The sequence below is a fragment of the Carassius gibelio genome, chromosome B25 (genome assembly GCF_023724105.1).
Source record: "Carassius gibelio isolate Cgi1373 ecotype wild population from Czech Republic chromosome B25, carGib1.2-hapl.c, whole genome shotgun sequence".
NCBI lineage: Eukaryota > Metazoa > Chordata > Actinopteri > Cypriniformes > Cyprinidae > Carassius > Carassius gibelio.
The window spans coordinates 17,634,021-17,649,427 of NC_068420.1; the positions used below are offsets into that span (position 1 = coordinate 17,634,021).

General features: G+C 36.9%; 2 protein-coding genes and 1 long non-coding RNA gene across 3 annotated transcripts; 1 reads left to right on the plus strand and 2 right to left on the minus strand.

Annotated features, from left to right (window-relative positions):
- The first annotated feature begins 336 nt into the window (after window positions 1–336).
- tnnt3a (troponin T type 3a (skeletal, fast)) lies at window positions 337–4,554 on the plus strand. Its single transcript, XM_052597387.1, has 11 exons — window positions 337–372; window positions 510–523; window positions 1,976–1,994; window positions 2,072–2,117; window positions 2,218–2,334; window positions 2,416–2,493; window positions 3,260–3,373; window positions 3,463–3,575; window positions 3,652–3,742; window positions 3,877–3,917; window positions 4,340–4,554. Exons 1-11 carry the CDS (start codon window positions 353–355, stop codon window positions 4,374–4,376), a joined length of 690 nt encoding a protein of 229 aa, XP_052453347.1. The 5' UTR covers window positions 337–352; the 3' UTR covers window positions 4,377–4,554.
- Window positions 4,555–6,255: 1,701 nt separating this feature from the next.
- LOC128013920 (myoblast determination protein 1 homolog) lies at window positions 6,256–8,502 on the minus strand. The gene is made up of 3 exons (XM_052597119.1): window positions 7,822–8,502; window positions 7,228–7,306; window positions 6,256–7,057 (listed from the first exon to the last, which is right to left on the minus strand). The coding sequence occupies exons 1-3, from the start codon at window positions 8,326–8,328 to the stop codon at window positions 6,819–6,821; spliced, it is 825 nt and encodes a 274-aa protein (XP_052453079.1). The 5' UTR covers window positions 8,329–8,502; the 3' UTR covers window positions 6,256–6,818.
- Window positions 8,503–10,242: 1,740 nt separating this feature from the next.
- Window positions 10,243–14,268, minus strand: LOC128014738 (uncharacterized). Its single transcript, XR_008183639.1, has 3 exons — window positions 14,062–14,268; window positions 12,941–13,151; window positions 10,243–11,143 (listed from the first exon to the last, which is right to left on the minus strand). It is a non-coding gene; the product is annotated as an uncharacterized LOC128014738 (long non-coding RNA).
- Between the last annotated feature and the right edge of the window lie 1,139 nt (window positions 14,269–15,407).

Here is a 15,407-nt window from a genome sequence, read left to right on the forward strand (position 1 = left end):
AAATTACTTCAAACATCTTGTGAGAACCTGAAAAGCGAAAAAACATAGCAGACTACTATAAACCAAAACTGAATTGTTGCATTAAAATGTAATATCTATTCTGGTATATGTCAACATAAGTATTTGAACCCTACATTCTTAGTCATCACTAACAATCTTGATAATTTAATTAGGCAAAAAGCCCATTAGTTCAGCATGAAGGGGTCAACAGGGGAAAGGGAAGAGATAGTTTCATGACAGTTTTATGAATCACTATGTATGTGTTCATTAGACTCTTTGCAGTCTTGCCTTTGAAATTCTGATTTGTGCGTCATTCTTTCATTTTCTTTTAGTCTCAAAGTCCACTATCACCATGTCAGACACAGAGGAAGTGTAAGTATCATAAAGTTTGTCATTTTGTAGTCCAACTGAACTTTAAAACATGCTTTTCTCTGCATATTGAACTGAATTTGTATGACGTACACTGACCGAGTATAATCAGATTTCTGTTAATTATTTGTTTTTTACAGCGAGCATTTTGAGGGTGAGTACAGGTTTTCAATGTTTTTTATTTTATTTTTTATTCTAAACAATATAAATATTTGGGCTGTATACATTCATCATTTCGCCCTACTGTATGTTCATTGTTCTTTGAAGAAAACGATGAAAGTAGGCAATCACAACGAGATATCGAGACTTTAATGTAATAACCGTGCAATCCGTGATACTGCTGCACTGGTGATAAAATAATTTCTAAAATTATTATTGTATGAATGCATCTGTTAGTAAAAAGTTATATTGCTGTATATGCCTACAAGCAGTACAACATCCTGTTCTCCATTCTCCCTCTGAAATTTTATTTTTACATTCTATTTTATCAATTTTATTACACAATACGGTATATAAAATGTTTTTTTTTTTTTTACTTATACTGAATTTGTAGCGGATACATCAGACAATGTGATGAATATTATTTTACAAGCATAAAGTATAGAAAAATAAATGTGCAAATAGATTTATTTGAAATAAATGTACAATAAAACAATAAAAAGGCAGGTATTTCTTTTTAAAAATATTTCTGTTGGCGAAAAAATGCCGTTGTTGGCAGACTCTGTCCCTTATTATTACAGTTGCTAATAGCATCTATTCTGTTCTTGCTTTCTGTTCTTGTTTAATGCTTGCTGTCATTGAAGGGGAAGGTATGTTGATTACAGATGTATTCCACTTTATTTTGTTGAAGGGACAGCTGCGTCTCTTCCTAGTGGACAACACATATAACTATTCTAGTCTAGTCTAGTCTATTCTAGTCTAGTCTAGCTAATTGGAGCAAGATTGCCTATAATCCAAAAATATACACAAGCTAACCATAGACTAAATCTGGGCAATAATCAGACTAGGCTAAGTAATGAGTTTCAAATAATAACAACCGTGCAGTGATCTGTTGTTTGAGTTTGCTTTGCATGGCTCATATTGAAAGCTAAACCATTCATTTCAAACCAAGCTGTTATTTTAAATGTCAGAAGAAAAACATACACCATGACAGGGACAGGAATTAAGTATATGTTAAGCTTTCATGGTCAACTTTCAATACTTTAATGTTTTAACACATTGTAAAAAAATATATAATAATTTTATATCTTATTTAATTAGTTTTACATTTCTAGAATGCATATTAATTATATATTTTTTTAATATTATTTATTATTTTTAATAAATGATCTACATTATAATTATATATATATTTTTATTTATTTTATTATATATAAAAATCCAGTAAATTTTAACTATTTAATTTCCATTTCAAAATGAAAGAAGGATATATTTATTTTTATCTTAATATATCTACCAAATAATTACATTTTTTCATTCCTTCTAAAAAATACTAATTCTGTGGCAGTGCTATGCCGATGTTTGAATACTGCTGCGTATCGTTAACTGTGTGGATCTCCCAATAACACAATTAACATGTACTTGTCTCCTCTTACTCCTAATACAGAAGAGAAGCCAAAGTTCAAGTAAGTAGCCGGAATTTGCGCATTACAGCAAACTATTTGAAAAGATTTCCAGACTCATTTGAATTCTTTAACTACAGGCCTTCGGCACCTAAGATCCCAGATGGTGAGAAAGTGGACTTTGATGTAAGAGTTCATGTATCCTTGGGAGTATTTAAAATACAAATATCCATGTATGTATCTGTCACTGTGCTGACAACTTTGTTTCTCGCGTGTCTCAACGCAGGACATTCAGAAGAAACGTCACAACAAGGATACTCTTGAGCTGCAGGGCCTCATCGATACTCACTTCGAGCAGAGGAAGAAGGAGGAGCAGGAACTGATCGCCCTCAAGGAGAGAATGGTAAGGAAATAAGATGTTAGCCTAACCTAATCTTCTTCAAAAGAAGTCGTAAATGAAAACGTGTTTTCTGTCTCCAAACAGGAGAAGCGCAGAGCTGAGAGGGCCGAGCAGCAGAGGATCCGAACTGAAAAGGATAAGGAGCGCCAGGCCAGACGTGAGGTGTGTATCACTGACCCTGCGGACCTAGGAGTTCATTCATTTCCAAGAAATAAAAAACAAATGTTCATTGACGACTCTTTCCCCAATAATGTAGTCAAGATGACCTTTAACACAAACTTTGCCTTTTTTAACATGTGAGACTAAGATGTAGTTTAAAAATAAAAATTAAAAAAATCCATATGTTTTTATACTTGGGGTTGCCAAATGTCAACAATTAGAGCTTGTTTCTTAAAAGAACACATTTCTTCCCTGTGTTTTACTTTATCTTAGCAACCTGGCAACCATGAGTACACACACACACACACACACACACACACACACACATATATATATGTATATATATATATATATATATATATATATATATATATATATATATATAAACAACCTGGGAACCATGAGAAGACAGAAAAATATTATTATTATTATTATTATTAATACATAAATGTTGTTGTTTTAATAGACAAAAAAAGACATAATTTGGAATTAACTGAATTAATATTAGGAATTTCACCATTTTAGCATCTGGAAGAAGCTTTTGAGCTTTACCATATGTCATAATGTACAGTGTGTTAACTTATCTAGTTTCCTGATTTATTAAAGTATCATATAAGTCAATTCTGAAATGATCTGGCAACCAAAATTTGAAGGGGGGGGGGGGGGGGGACAGGATAAGTTGAGCACTATGATGAAACTAAACAACAGCTGACAAAATCTGGAAAGTGTCCATCTTCTGTGAAAACCCTGACTCTGACGACTCCTTCAGGAGGAGAGGCGAAGGAAAGAGGAGGAGGATGCCAAGAAGAAGGCAGAGGAAGACGCCAAGAAGAAGTCAGCTCTGTCTGGTATGGGCTCCAACTACAGCAGCCATCTGCAGAAGGTCAGCTCCACTTCAAAACATTTAAAATCAGTGAAAGAGCATGGCTTGAAACAACTGTGACTGAAACCCTGCATTCTGTTGTCCTTCAGGCCGACGCCAAGAAAGGTGGCAAGAAACAAACAGAGAGAGAGAAGAAGAAAAAGATCCTGGCTGACAGACGCAAACCACTCAACGTCGACCATCTCAACGAGGACAAACTGAGGTGAGTTACACCCCAAACAGTTGAAGTGGCCATGCAAACAGTCCAGTCTTGCTCACTTCTGTCTCGTGGACTTCAGGGACAAAGCACTGGAGCTGTTTGAATGGATTAAGACCCTGGAGGCTGAGAAGTTTGAGCACATGGAGAGGCTGAAGAGACAGAAGTATGAGGTGAGAGAACGAATAGTGGATAGTGACAAGAGGACAAGACACATTTACGCACCTGTGCATGACGCTGTCCCAACCAGTATCTGATTCCTTGAGGTTCGTTTAGAGATCACTGATAAATCTCTGATGTTCTCCAGGTCACTACACTGCGCAGGAGAGTGGAGGAGCTCAGCAAATTGTAAGTCACAGTTTTCATGAATGTTACGGCGCCCCCTGCTGTGCATGGCCTTCATGTGGCTGCTTGACAACTGTGTTGTGTTGGTGAAAACTTAATAAGCAAGAACACTGCACTCACTTTCTGAGAACAGTACTAGAGACAGATTCCAGGAAGTTCCATGGAGAATCCCAGACAGCAAGCAGTTTTGGCCCAGAACCGGCCCACATCTGGCCCTCGTAAAATCCAAATGTGGGCCAGATCTGGGCCGAAACTTCTTGCTGTCTGGGAAGCTTCCAAAAATGTTAAGGATTTAATTACATTTGTTATTAACTTATCAACATGCAGTTCAAAACCAGTGAATATGACAGAAAATAACGTGTTTTAGTTGACTTCAATAAAAGTCTAATTTGCTCACCTGTTATCTTCGAATTCCTGTATTGCAGCAGCAAGAAGGGCGCCGCCGCTCGTCGCAGAAAGTAAGTGCGTCGTCCTGCAGGCCAAGACCACCACAATGATGAAGGACAAGATACACCCCTCGATCTGTGCGGACCACACAGGGCTCCGTAGTTGTTGATCAACCAACTCTTTCTCGTCTTGGACTGTTTGGCTATTTAGTTCCCTTTTTATGTCATGTAAATAAAGTGTGACTTAAAGCCTTTGTCAGTAGCTACTTGTCATTGAAACATCAATAAAATAGTTGTTTTTAGATATTGCAAGACCGTTTTTGTTTAAGTTCACTAGTGGATAAACATGTTTCAAGTTCAAGATACATTAGGTTGTATTGATACTACATCTGAAATAAACGTTTTAGTAGGCCTAGATTACCACTGATAACCTCAAACCGTATTCGCGGTTTTTACTGAATCAGGATAAATACACTGTTCCGCGATATATTAACACCCGTAATCACAAGATTTAATCATGGTAAGTGATGTAACTCGTGAGACAAAATCACATTCTTACCATAGCCTATATTTTGCGAATTGTATTTCATTATAAAATTATGTAACGCCGGTAAATTGTAACTTTCGAGTGACAGGCGGAAGGATACAGATTTGCCACTTTAGTGAAATCTCAACCTACCGTGTCACGAGCAATTAGAAGTTCATCCGCCTTCGATGATAGTCCAAGTATAGGTCAGTCCCAATTCCAGTTTTCTACCTCAAATAACCAAGGTTTTTTTTTTTTTTTTTTTTTGGAAGTAAGAATCAATATAAGCATTTTAACAAATTCGTGAACTCCACATAAATTATTCAAACCATCAATCCGTAGACTGTGTTTTAGCGTTTTGTCAGCCTGAGGAAACTATTAACTATCGAAAATATTTTGTGGTAGCCGATAGTCACAGATAGGCTACTGTCTATAAGCTTTTTTTTTTTTTAATAAATGTGGCAGAAAGTTCCTAGATCTGCCACATTAATTTCTTCTGGATGCATTTATGAAATATCTTTACAACCTGCACATTAAACATGCATCTTGCGTGGGTAGCCTACAGCAGCACATGATAGATATGATAATGCACAATTTGATGATCAGTCAGATAAAATATAAAATGTTAACATTGTGCAAATATGTTTGCCGTATGTGACGGTTTATTAAAGATGTGTGAAGGGCAGTACACAAGATGGTGCTGTTGCTAGCCTATATCATGTCTGTCTTCTACTAGAGCTCCTTTTTTTAAAGCAAAAATAAAATAATACAATAAATTAAAAAATACAAATAAAATGATCATCCCTGGAATATTCGATGCTAAATAATAGCCTATCTATTATAAAAAATAATAATAATAATAATAAAATAAAGATAGTAGGCTATAACTCGTGTTTTCATTAACATCACCGAACATTTTCCTGTAGATTAAATTGGAAATTTTTCATTAAAGCCATGCAGACTAAACCATTCGATATTTGGATGCATTCATATTGTAGCCTACATGAATGAAAGTTTATAGATTATGGATCAAAATGTTATCGAATCGCCATAATGTGTAGCGTTTCACTTCATTTCATAAACGGCTATTTGCTTTTAGCTATTTTGATTGAGATGGTCCACTAGACTAGAACCAAATAATTTGGGGAAGCTTCGAGAAAAACATTGTTTCATCAACTTCATCAACTGAGTTCGTTGGCAATGGACAAAATGTAAACACCTAAAATATATTATTTCATAAACTAAACTGGTAATTTGTTTTGAAAACTTTGTGTTGAACGAGTTTTACCATGATTAAATTTTAAGAACAACAACCTTGACTTTCATCATTGTTTTCAGTCCCGCTAAAACCGTTTCGTCTTCGATTAATATTCCATTGTTTCATTATTTAGGCCAATTCATGGAACAGCTAAATCAAAACATTCGAGTATAAATAGTCATTTCTTTTTTTATTAATCCGACATTCACTCGTTTAAGAAGTATAAATATAAAGTTTAACACAAGACACAACAAGCAAGTGTTTCAAACAGGCATCATTAAATACAATAATATGTTTGTTCGTTTCCATCGCTTTAACAAAACACATCTTATTTACACATGTACAAAAGTGGTCCTACTTTTCCTATCTGGATTACGACTCTCTCGTAAACAATTAGGAAATAAAAGCTGACGGTGACAGAAAATATATTCACAAAGGGGGGAAAGAAAATATGGTCACATTTTCACGTGGATGCGATAATATAAATAAGCGTAGTTAAGAAACTCACTTCTGCGGATCTGCTGAGCCCTTTTCAGAATGGAATTCGTTTTCCACAGCATAGAAAGAAAGAAAGAAAGAAAGAAAGAAAGAAAGAAAGAAAGAAAGAAAGAACATTCGTTCCTATAGTTTCCAGCAGTGGATCGAAATAGTCTTTCTTTTGTCGTTAAGGTCGGATTTCCTGCTGAATGTTTCCCAATAGTCTTTTTCAATTCGTTTTGGAGTGCAGTAGATCTTTAAAGCACTTGATAGACGGGGTCCTGAGCCTGCTGTTGAGGGCAGTTGGTCGGGGACGGTGCGGGGGCCCCGGTCTCACTCAGGACAGACCCCTCCTGCGGAGAACACGGGCTCCCCTCGTGCCCCTCCGGTACCGACAGCACCGGGCACGCCGGGGTCTCTGTGGAGATGCGCTCCACGATGCTGGACAGACAATCCAAACTCGACACCACCGAGCTTTTAGTATTCCGTGCGTCAGCTGGAAAATATTTTTAATACAATTTTAGATTTAAGATTTATTTGAAATATTTCATTTGAACTCAATTGCGATTTGAACTTTAACACCCATATCTGTAGAGCTGTGTAAGATCGTTTGAGCTGTGACTCAATGTTTGTTTGTTTATTTAGAGCAATGACGCGTGGCCATACCGTTTGGAGCATCGCTGAAGTATGAGCTGTCATATCTGCTCCGTCTTCTCGACTGACATGTAGGACCCATGAAATCCATCTGGAAAATACAAGAAGAAAATTCGTTAAAGGACGCGCATTTAAAGCACAGCCTATTTTACAAATAACTATTAAAAATCCTATTAATGCTTAATATTGTTCAGCTTAATTTTTTGATGTGACATTATCATTCTACAAAGATAGAATAGGCCTACTTCAAAGTTATAATCCGGTAGTCTATAATAATAATTCTTATTTACCCAAATAAACCAAGTTTTCACGTATAAAACCTTTTGAAACCAAGTAAAGCGTTATTAAATTTAAATACAATTTAAATAAAATTTATGCATTTAGCAGACGCTTTTATCCAAAGCGACCTACAGTGCATTCAGGCTATCAATTTTTACATATCATGTGTTCCCGGGGAATCGAACCCCCAACCTTGCGTTATTGAATGAACGAACGAATGAATGAACGAGCAAATAAATATAGCCTAAACTAAATCAAGTAATATAATTACGATATTAATCTCTAGCTAGAGTAGCTGTAGGTCTATAGAATGAGCCTCTCTCTCACCATGCCGTCCGAGCAGTTGGATCTCGGGCTGGAGGCGTCGGAGTCTCCGCTGTAATGTTCCAGGACGGGGTAGTAGTTTTCCTCTTGCCCTCTGAGCAGCGCCTGCAGAGACTCGATGTAACTGATGGCGTTTCTCAGGATCTCCACTTTGGGCAGCCTCTGGTTGGGGTTGGTGGACGTGCATCTCTTGAGGGTCTCGAAGGCGTCGTTGACTTTGCTCAGTCTTCTCCTCTCCCTCATGGTGGCGGCTTTGCGGCGGTCCGCGTTGGTGGTTTTTCTCTTGCAGGCTTTGCATGCCCACAGCAGGCACCTGCCGGCCTGGTGATGCCCGCTGGGCGCCCTCACGTGCTCGTCCTCGAGGTGATGCTCGTCGGGCTTCAGCAGGCTCACGTGGACGAGCCTCGGGTCCAGGTCTTCAAAGAAGTGCATGTCGTTGGTGTTGAAGCAAGGGTCGTCGTAGAAATCATCAGCTGACGGGATGGGGAAAGGAATATCCGACAACTCCATTTTTATGTGTTAAGGTAAAAATAATAAATGTATAGTCATATACTTTAATGCTTCCAAAGTGGTTTTTGAGGATTTAGGAATATTAAGACAAATTCCTTCCGATCCTGAAAAAACGTGTTGCTCGAGACAACCTTTAAAAATCGCAGATCCTACAAAGGTTTCTTTGCTTGTACCCCTCAGGTACTTGTTGCTGGTGAGAGAGCAGGGCCTGTTTATATACAGCCTAGCCGGTCAGGGGCGTGTCCTGCAGAAGACAGATGGACCAATGAACGTGCGTTTAGAAAGAGGGCGTGGTTTTGAAGGCCTGGTACTTCAGCTAATGACGGGGCCATAAAAATGTTAAAATGATGAATTCATTTATAAATAATGCTAAAAGTTGCTATTACTGCGTCGTTTCGTATGTGTATTGAGTTGAAATCACATTGATTTGTTTATTTGTCCTCAAGTCACAGATCTTAGCTTACAATTTTCCTGAAATTTCCCAGGAAACATTCGAGGCAGAACTTCCGTTTTATCTTTTCTAAGGGAATCGTTCGACCATCATTTGTCGCTTAGTAAATATATAAGTTTGTAGCCTACTACTGCATTAGATAAGATGACAAACAATCAGTAATAACCGAACAGAATAGAACAAAAAAAGAAGCTGTTAACATATTGGGTTTCCAGTGCTCCATGTATAAATATGTATCTCCATAGTATGCTTATTCAAAAAACGAGTGATAAATAACTCAAAATATTGTTAAAATACATCGAAATACATGCACATGTGTATAGCAGTTAAGGCTTAAATATAGGCCTACTGAAAGTTATGGATCCTTACCTGTGTTTAATAATAATAATAATAATAATAATAATAAACTAGGCCTACCCTGAATCGTTTTTGGTTTGGATCAATTGTTTAATGAAACACTGTAGCACAACTACACTCCTGTATTAATACACTTATATAGTAAACATGCTTTAAAAAAATAAAATAAAACATACACACACACGCACAAACACCAGCACAATATATTACAGATGCTTTTTTCCAATGTGCACTTTATTTTTATTATTACAATTTTTTTTTTATCTACAAGCTAAAGCTAATTCATTTCATGATCTGTTTATGATGTTGCCAAGTTTACTTTGCGTTTCTTACAATAGCTGCCAGACGTACAACAGTACAACAATAGAGGGCGTTAAAGAGCCAGATGAGAGTTAAAAACTACTTTTGCTTGAAAAGCCCCAAGTGTGTGTGTGTGTGTGTGTGTGTGTGTGTGTGTGTGTGTGTGATACAGAGAGAGAAAGAGAGAGAGAGAGAGAGAGAGAGAGAGAGAGAGCGCGTTTTTGTGACATATCAGGACACAGATTTGTATAATGACAAGGGTATGACATAGGTATTACAAGTAGAAGTTGACTTTTCAGGACATTGCCCCATGTCCCCACTTTCAAAACACATATAAACCACACAGAATGGAGTGTAGCTACTAAAAAATCTGCAATAGCACAAAGTTTCCTGTTAGGGCTAGGGTTATGTGCAGAGCCATAGAATATACAGTTTGTACAGTATAAAACCATTACACCTATGGAATGTCCCCACTTTTCACAAAAACAAACCTGCATGTGTGTGTGTGTGTGTGTGTGTGAGAGAGAGAGAGAGAGAGAGAGTTCCTCTGTCTCTCCTATTAGTAGGTTTCACCTGAATACAGCCCGCTGGAGTTAAAATCCTATTGTAAACGGTGTTAACATATATCCTTAGATTTTGTTAAAAAAGTTTTATGTTAAACTCATCTGTCACAAAACCAGACTACTGTGTGACACAATTATATTTTACTGTATTTCTTTTACCAGCACGTTTTATAATATAAAGAAAAAAAAAGAAAGAAAAAAACCCCACATGTATGCATATATATGTTGTGTTTATTAAAAACAGTGCAGGACAACATTCACAGGGTAAAATATTCTAAAATAAACGAAAATATTTAATTTTTTCAAAAAATACAGATGACATTTTCACTTGAAATAATGCTTACCAAACAAAGACTACTTAAAAAAGAAAAAAAATAAATCCAAATAAACTTCTCACACACAGGATAAACAGAGCAATGCAGTGTTCCATATATATTTGTGAAGCACTACAAAATAATAAAAATGATCAAATAAAATGAGAAAGAGAGAGAGAATACACTGATTTTACTGGAATGACATTACAATACCTCCAACTGGAGAGACATACAAAACTGGCATTATGGTGAGTGCATTTATGCACTTTAGTTTTTGGACGAATATGTAATCTGTCTCAGACAGGTGTAATATATAATCTTATTAAGAGCCAAAGACACACACAAAAGAAAATCAGGTGTTGGGTTTACTTTGAAACATTATTAGGCTAGTCAGTTTCACAAATAATCACAAAGAAATGGCAAGTAACATTGAATTATACACTAAATTATTAAGTTGAAATGAAATAAGGTGAAATATTAAGATGAAATAGGCTATTCTTGTAGTTTGTTTTTTTACTTTACTACTTTGAATAATCACTTTTTACAGTGCGACCATGGTTCCTAAATGATTAACAAAGAGGAAGTCTAAGCGGTCTCTTGCAGCCGGTCGATGAGGTACTCCGCCAAAGCCACCCGTGCGGTCACCGCTGCAGCCCACTCTGCGAGCGCTGGTCAAGAGGTCACCGACGAGTTTGACCTTTGGGACGAGGGGCTGAATGAACTGACTCTTGACTACGCAGCTCCAGCATGACGCTCATCTCCTCCTTCCACTGGGTAAGCATGACCTCCAGAGCTGGGAGGACGGCACACACCTCACCAGTGCCTGGCCTCTGTAGGTGTTACATAATGTAGGTTAGAGATAAAAGGAATGGGTTCTGGGTGCTGATTGGTGAATGCAGCGTTCCAGCACCCTTCCGAAACCTAATAGTGCTTCAGTCTCTTGGACTTCACAGACGCTTGTGAGGAAGTCTGTGTCAAGTGTGCCATTTGGGCCGGGGCTGATGTAGCTTGGCCTTGAGTGCTATTGAAGTTACACATGCTTTTCTAAACTAAATGGTTAGGTATTCATCATGGTAAAATCACTGCAGGTCACAATTGGGCCAGAGAAAAAATAAAAGTGGCTATGATAAAAAAAAAAAAAAAATACAAATAATTAATAAATTAAAACTTTTACACAAAGTAATTTGAAATATACATTTGGTTTTTATGTTGGTTTCATATGGTTTTAAAAAACCTTAACGCTTTAAAGAAAAGTTTCACTTGAATCACTATAAGAATGTCATGCGGTGTTACCATTAAGTGAATAGTAACATTTTCCTGACACTTTTTTTTTAAGGTTAAAAGGTTTTACAAATATCATTGATTACTTATTCAAAATAAGTTTTTTGAGAGTTGCACCACATGACATTCCACAAATCGGAAAAAATATGTAATATAAAGATTTTTTTTCAATACTACTACTACTATTACTACTACTACTACTAATAATAATAATAAATATTTAATTAAACAATTTTTCCTAATAAAATATTATGCCAAAATACTTAAAAAATATATTTTTATTTTATTTTATTTTTTAAGAATTTAAGTCTTTTAATCGCGTCTTTCTTCATAATATAACAGGACAGCACTATGTAGCAATGTTCCAAAAGATATCAAACTTTAATTCAGAAATGTAAAAACTGGCTCATAATTAAAAATAGGTTAATGCTTTTATTCTGTAAGGACGTATTAAACCGATTAAAGGTGACCGTAAAAACATTAATAATGTTACCGAAGACTTGTGAGTAAAATAAAAGCGGTTTTTTGAACTTTCAGTTCATGTCCGAATTTTTCACAAAAACATTAAGCAGTTTTCAAAACTAATCTTAATAAGCAATTTCAGCATAATCGGCATTTCATATTGATTTCTGAAGGATCATGTGACACTGAAGACTGGAGTAAAGCTTCAGCTTTGTTCACAGGAACAAATAACAATATATTCAGATAGGAAACAGTTATTGTAAATTGCAATAATATTTCACAAATACTTACTGTATATGCAGTCTTAGTGAATATAAATAACAAATCTGTATCTTTGAATAAATAATCATTGAAATAATGCAAATAACTCTTCTATGCTGTAAAAATGCAGCAAATTAAACCACTCATAAACCATCTCCACGGATCAGTCCATGTATGGGTCAACTTTCACCCAGCACGGATGAGCGGATAACAAGGTGTTCAAAATCGCTGCTGATGGACGCTCACCAGTCCCAGCCCGGATCGATTTTACACGAATCATAAAATCGGGGAAGGCTGGAAAGTAAAAAAAAAAATAGAGAGAAGAGAAAGGAGAAGAGAGGACTCTAAAGTGACAGCAGTGCGAGTGCCACAGAATCCAGCTGGACCTACAATTAATGCACTGTCCTTCCGCCTTCACATTAATCTCAGCACTTTTCCGGAACTCGGGGGAAACGTATACCCCTAACAGGCATTAAAGGGGAGATCTCTGCTAAACCCCCCGCTGGTTTACCCCCATTGCTCTCGTTCCCTCCCTTCAGAGCTGCTGCTGCCCCATACAGACAAGAGTATGAAGACAAAATAGGCACTTTGAGTAAACGTGAGTTTAAACGAATGAGATATACCTTCTTTGTTCCATATCTAGGCGCTATTTCTTTTAAGAAGAAATAGAGGGCACTTGGGACAAGTCTTGTGCTGGTTAACTGGTTAGACGGGTGAGTTAGCTGGATGTTCTTCCTGCAGTATTTTCCTCCGCTCGAGCTCCTTCACTGACTCCTGCTGAAAGTACACAGACACTCTGGGAAGAGTCAGATCACTCTGCTCAAAGACTCTGGCCTGAAACAGAACAAAACCAAGTCCAAAATGACTTCGCTAACCACAGTTTCCTGTTATGTTTCCTGTAAGAGAAGAAACTGGTATTTTTGTTTCGTTTATAAGATTGTTTTTACTATTTATTATTTATATTAAACATAATAATGATAATAATAATCATCATCATCATCATCATATTAGCCCCTTCTATTTCAGCCTTCACTAAATGCATATCATTTTATTATTATTATTTTAATTTATAAATAAACACTAAATCTGTTACTTTCACACTGAAATTTGGCAAAAGAAGTGGTAAGATACTTTATCATTGATAATAATATATATTTTTAAAAAGTGTCATGTCATGTGACAAGAAGACATTTTGATGCCATGTGAACAGAAGTAACAGTGAGGACCACTTTAGACCCCCTCGACTGTGTTGAGATCAGGAAGTCTCTGATATTCATGATTTGTTATCTTTGTAACAACAACAACAACAACAACAAAAAGTAAATGTTAATACATAAAAAAAAAAAAAACGTAGCCTAAAGTGTTTAGTAAAGTGTAAAGTGTTTTAGTTGGCCAACTTTGGATATAACTCAATTCAACTTGAATTCAAATTTGACCTTTCTAAGGATTTTTCCTAAAAGTACATTTTTTAAGATTCCTTACAGTATGTTTATCATCTCAGACATATTTTGTTGTTCTTTTACCCTGTGAAGTTTTAATAAAACAGCGATCCAGTGTTTTTATGGGCTAGAGGGCGTCTTTGGATGGCTCGGGTTGGGTGGGGGTTAATACAGAAAGCTGACAAAAATCTGATAAACCTTTGGCATCCATCTCTATAAATATAGATCTTTATAAAACAGTGTGGCAAATAAAAGCAGTCGACTGATGATTTGGGGAGCGTGATATTTTACAGTAAAGCTCTTACCAGCGCTTCAGTCTGTAAGAGACCTCCAGAAGCAAAGTGGAAACCCCACACAGACTTTCCTCCACCACAGTCGGGAAGTTTTGCCCTCGCTAGACTCCCAGCAGAAGATATATAAGTTTTACAGAGGGGAAGGCACGTTTTTTATTCGTTTTACTCTCGGTTCCGACATGTTTGCTGTAACGGACATCAATAGTCTGTCCTCGGTGATTTCACGCGTTCACGCTGATGCTCAGCTGCTCAAAAGTCTCTTAGAAAACCTGCCAAAAGACTAACTATCCATGGTTTTACACTGTGTTTTGGTATTATCTAAATAAAAAAAGAAAAGAAAAGAAAAGAAAAGAAGTGCTAAATGACTAAATGTATTCTAAAAAGAATATATATTTCATCTGCAGATGTTCACTTCATTAGGTTTGACTGGCTTGTATACTTGATTAATATTAAGTAGACAAGCTGCTTTAAATGCTCAAGCTCTATGATCTGCTCATTATGAAGAATTACAACTTAGTTACTGTTATAGTTATCATCCTTTACTCATTCATCCATTCAAATCATTGGCCATGCATCCAATCATTAAGTTTTTTTTTTTTTTTTTTTTTTTTTTGCCACTTTAACTATCTTCTTATTAGTTGGCAATGCCAGATGTATTTTTTCTTCTTCTTCTAAACTGTCTAGAAGCAAGCAAACAGCAGTCTTCTCTGATAACAACAGATGCATTAAAAGAAATTGTCTCTCTTTGGCCATTTAAAAAAAATTAAAATAAAAAATGGACTTGTATGTGAAGTGATTTGCACGAAAGACATATTTGTATAGACAGGCCTGCAGGTCACTATTTAATACTTGTGCAAACACTGGCACATAGAAGTCGGCATTAAGAGTCATGTATATGTGATAACATGCTCCTTTTCGGTTGTCTTTTGGTCTTCACTGTGCCCCCCGTCCTCTTCCCTGGTGGACCCGTCTCTTGTTTCATCAGTGCGGATGACTGACACGAGGGACTGGGAGATCCCCGGGGGCCTGTTGGGTCTGGATGGAAGAAAGGGGAACACTCAGCGTACGTCCAGCATCGGGTGAGCAGGACCTGCACTCTTGACTTGACCTCTGCACCTCTCAGACACATATACGATGACCTGAGCTGAACTAAAGTGTAACAAATTACACACACTCACTCTGGAGGAACAGGCCCGGATCTGGTTCTATTTCAGTTTGAATTCAGATTTGAGGTTGCGAGCGTGACCCTCATTTCAGGTCACAGCCTGTGGCTCTTGTACATCGTGGTGGGTATGTGCCCTGAGATAACGATGCAACAGAGCTGTCATACATTTGGGCGGCTCGCTGTAGACCTCCTT

Bases quoted from the DNA above. Each gene is read 5' to 3' on its own strand.
- tnnt3a (XM_052597387.1), top strand. From the start codon at position 353: ATGTCAGACACAGAGGAAGT. The intron at 3,374-3,462 runs GTCAGCTCCACT...GTTGTCCTTCAG, and splicing joins ACAGCAGCCATCTGCAGAAG to GCCGACGCCAAGAAAGGTGG. The intron at 3,918-4,339 runs GTAAGTCACAGT...CCTGTATTGCAG, and splicing joins GTGGAGGAGCTCAGCAAATT to CAGCAAGAAGGGCGCCGCCG.
- LOC128013920 (XM_052597119.1), bottom strand. From the start codon at position 8,328: ATGGAGTTGTCGGATATTCCTTTCCCCATCCCGTCAGCTGATGATTTC. The intron at 7,307-7,821 runs GTGAGAGAGAGG...TGTATTTTCCAG, and splicing joins CCAACTGCTCGGACGGCATG to ATGGATTTCATGGGTCCTAC. The intron at 7,058-7,227 runs GTATGGCCACGC...AATATTTTCCAG, and splicing joins CTTCAGCGATGCTCCAAACG to CTGACGCACGGAATACTAAA.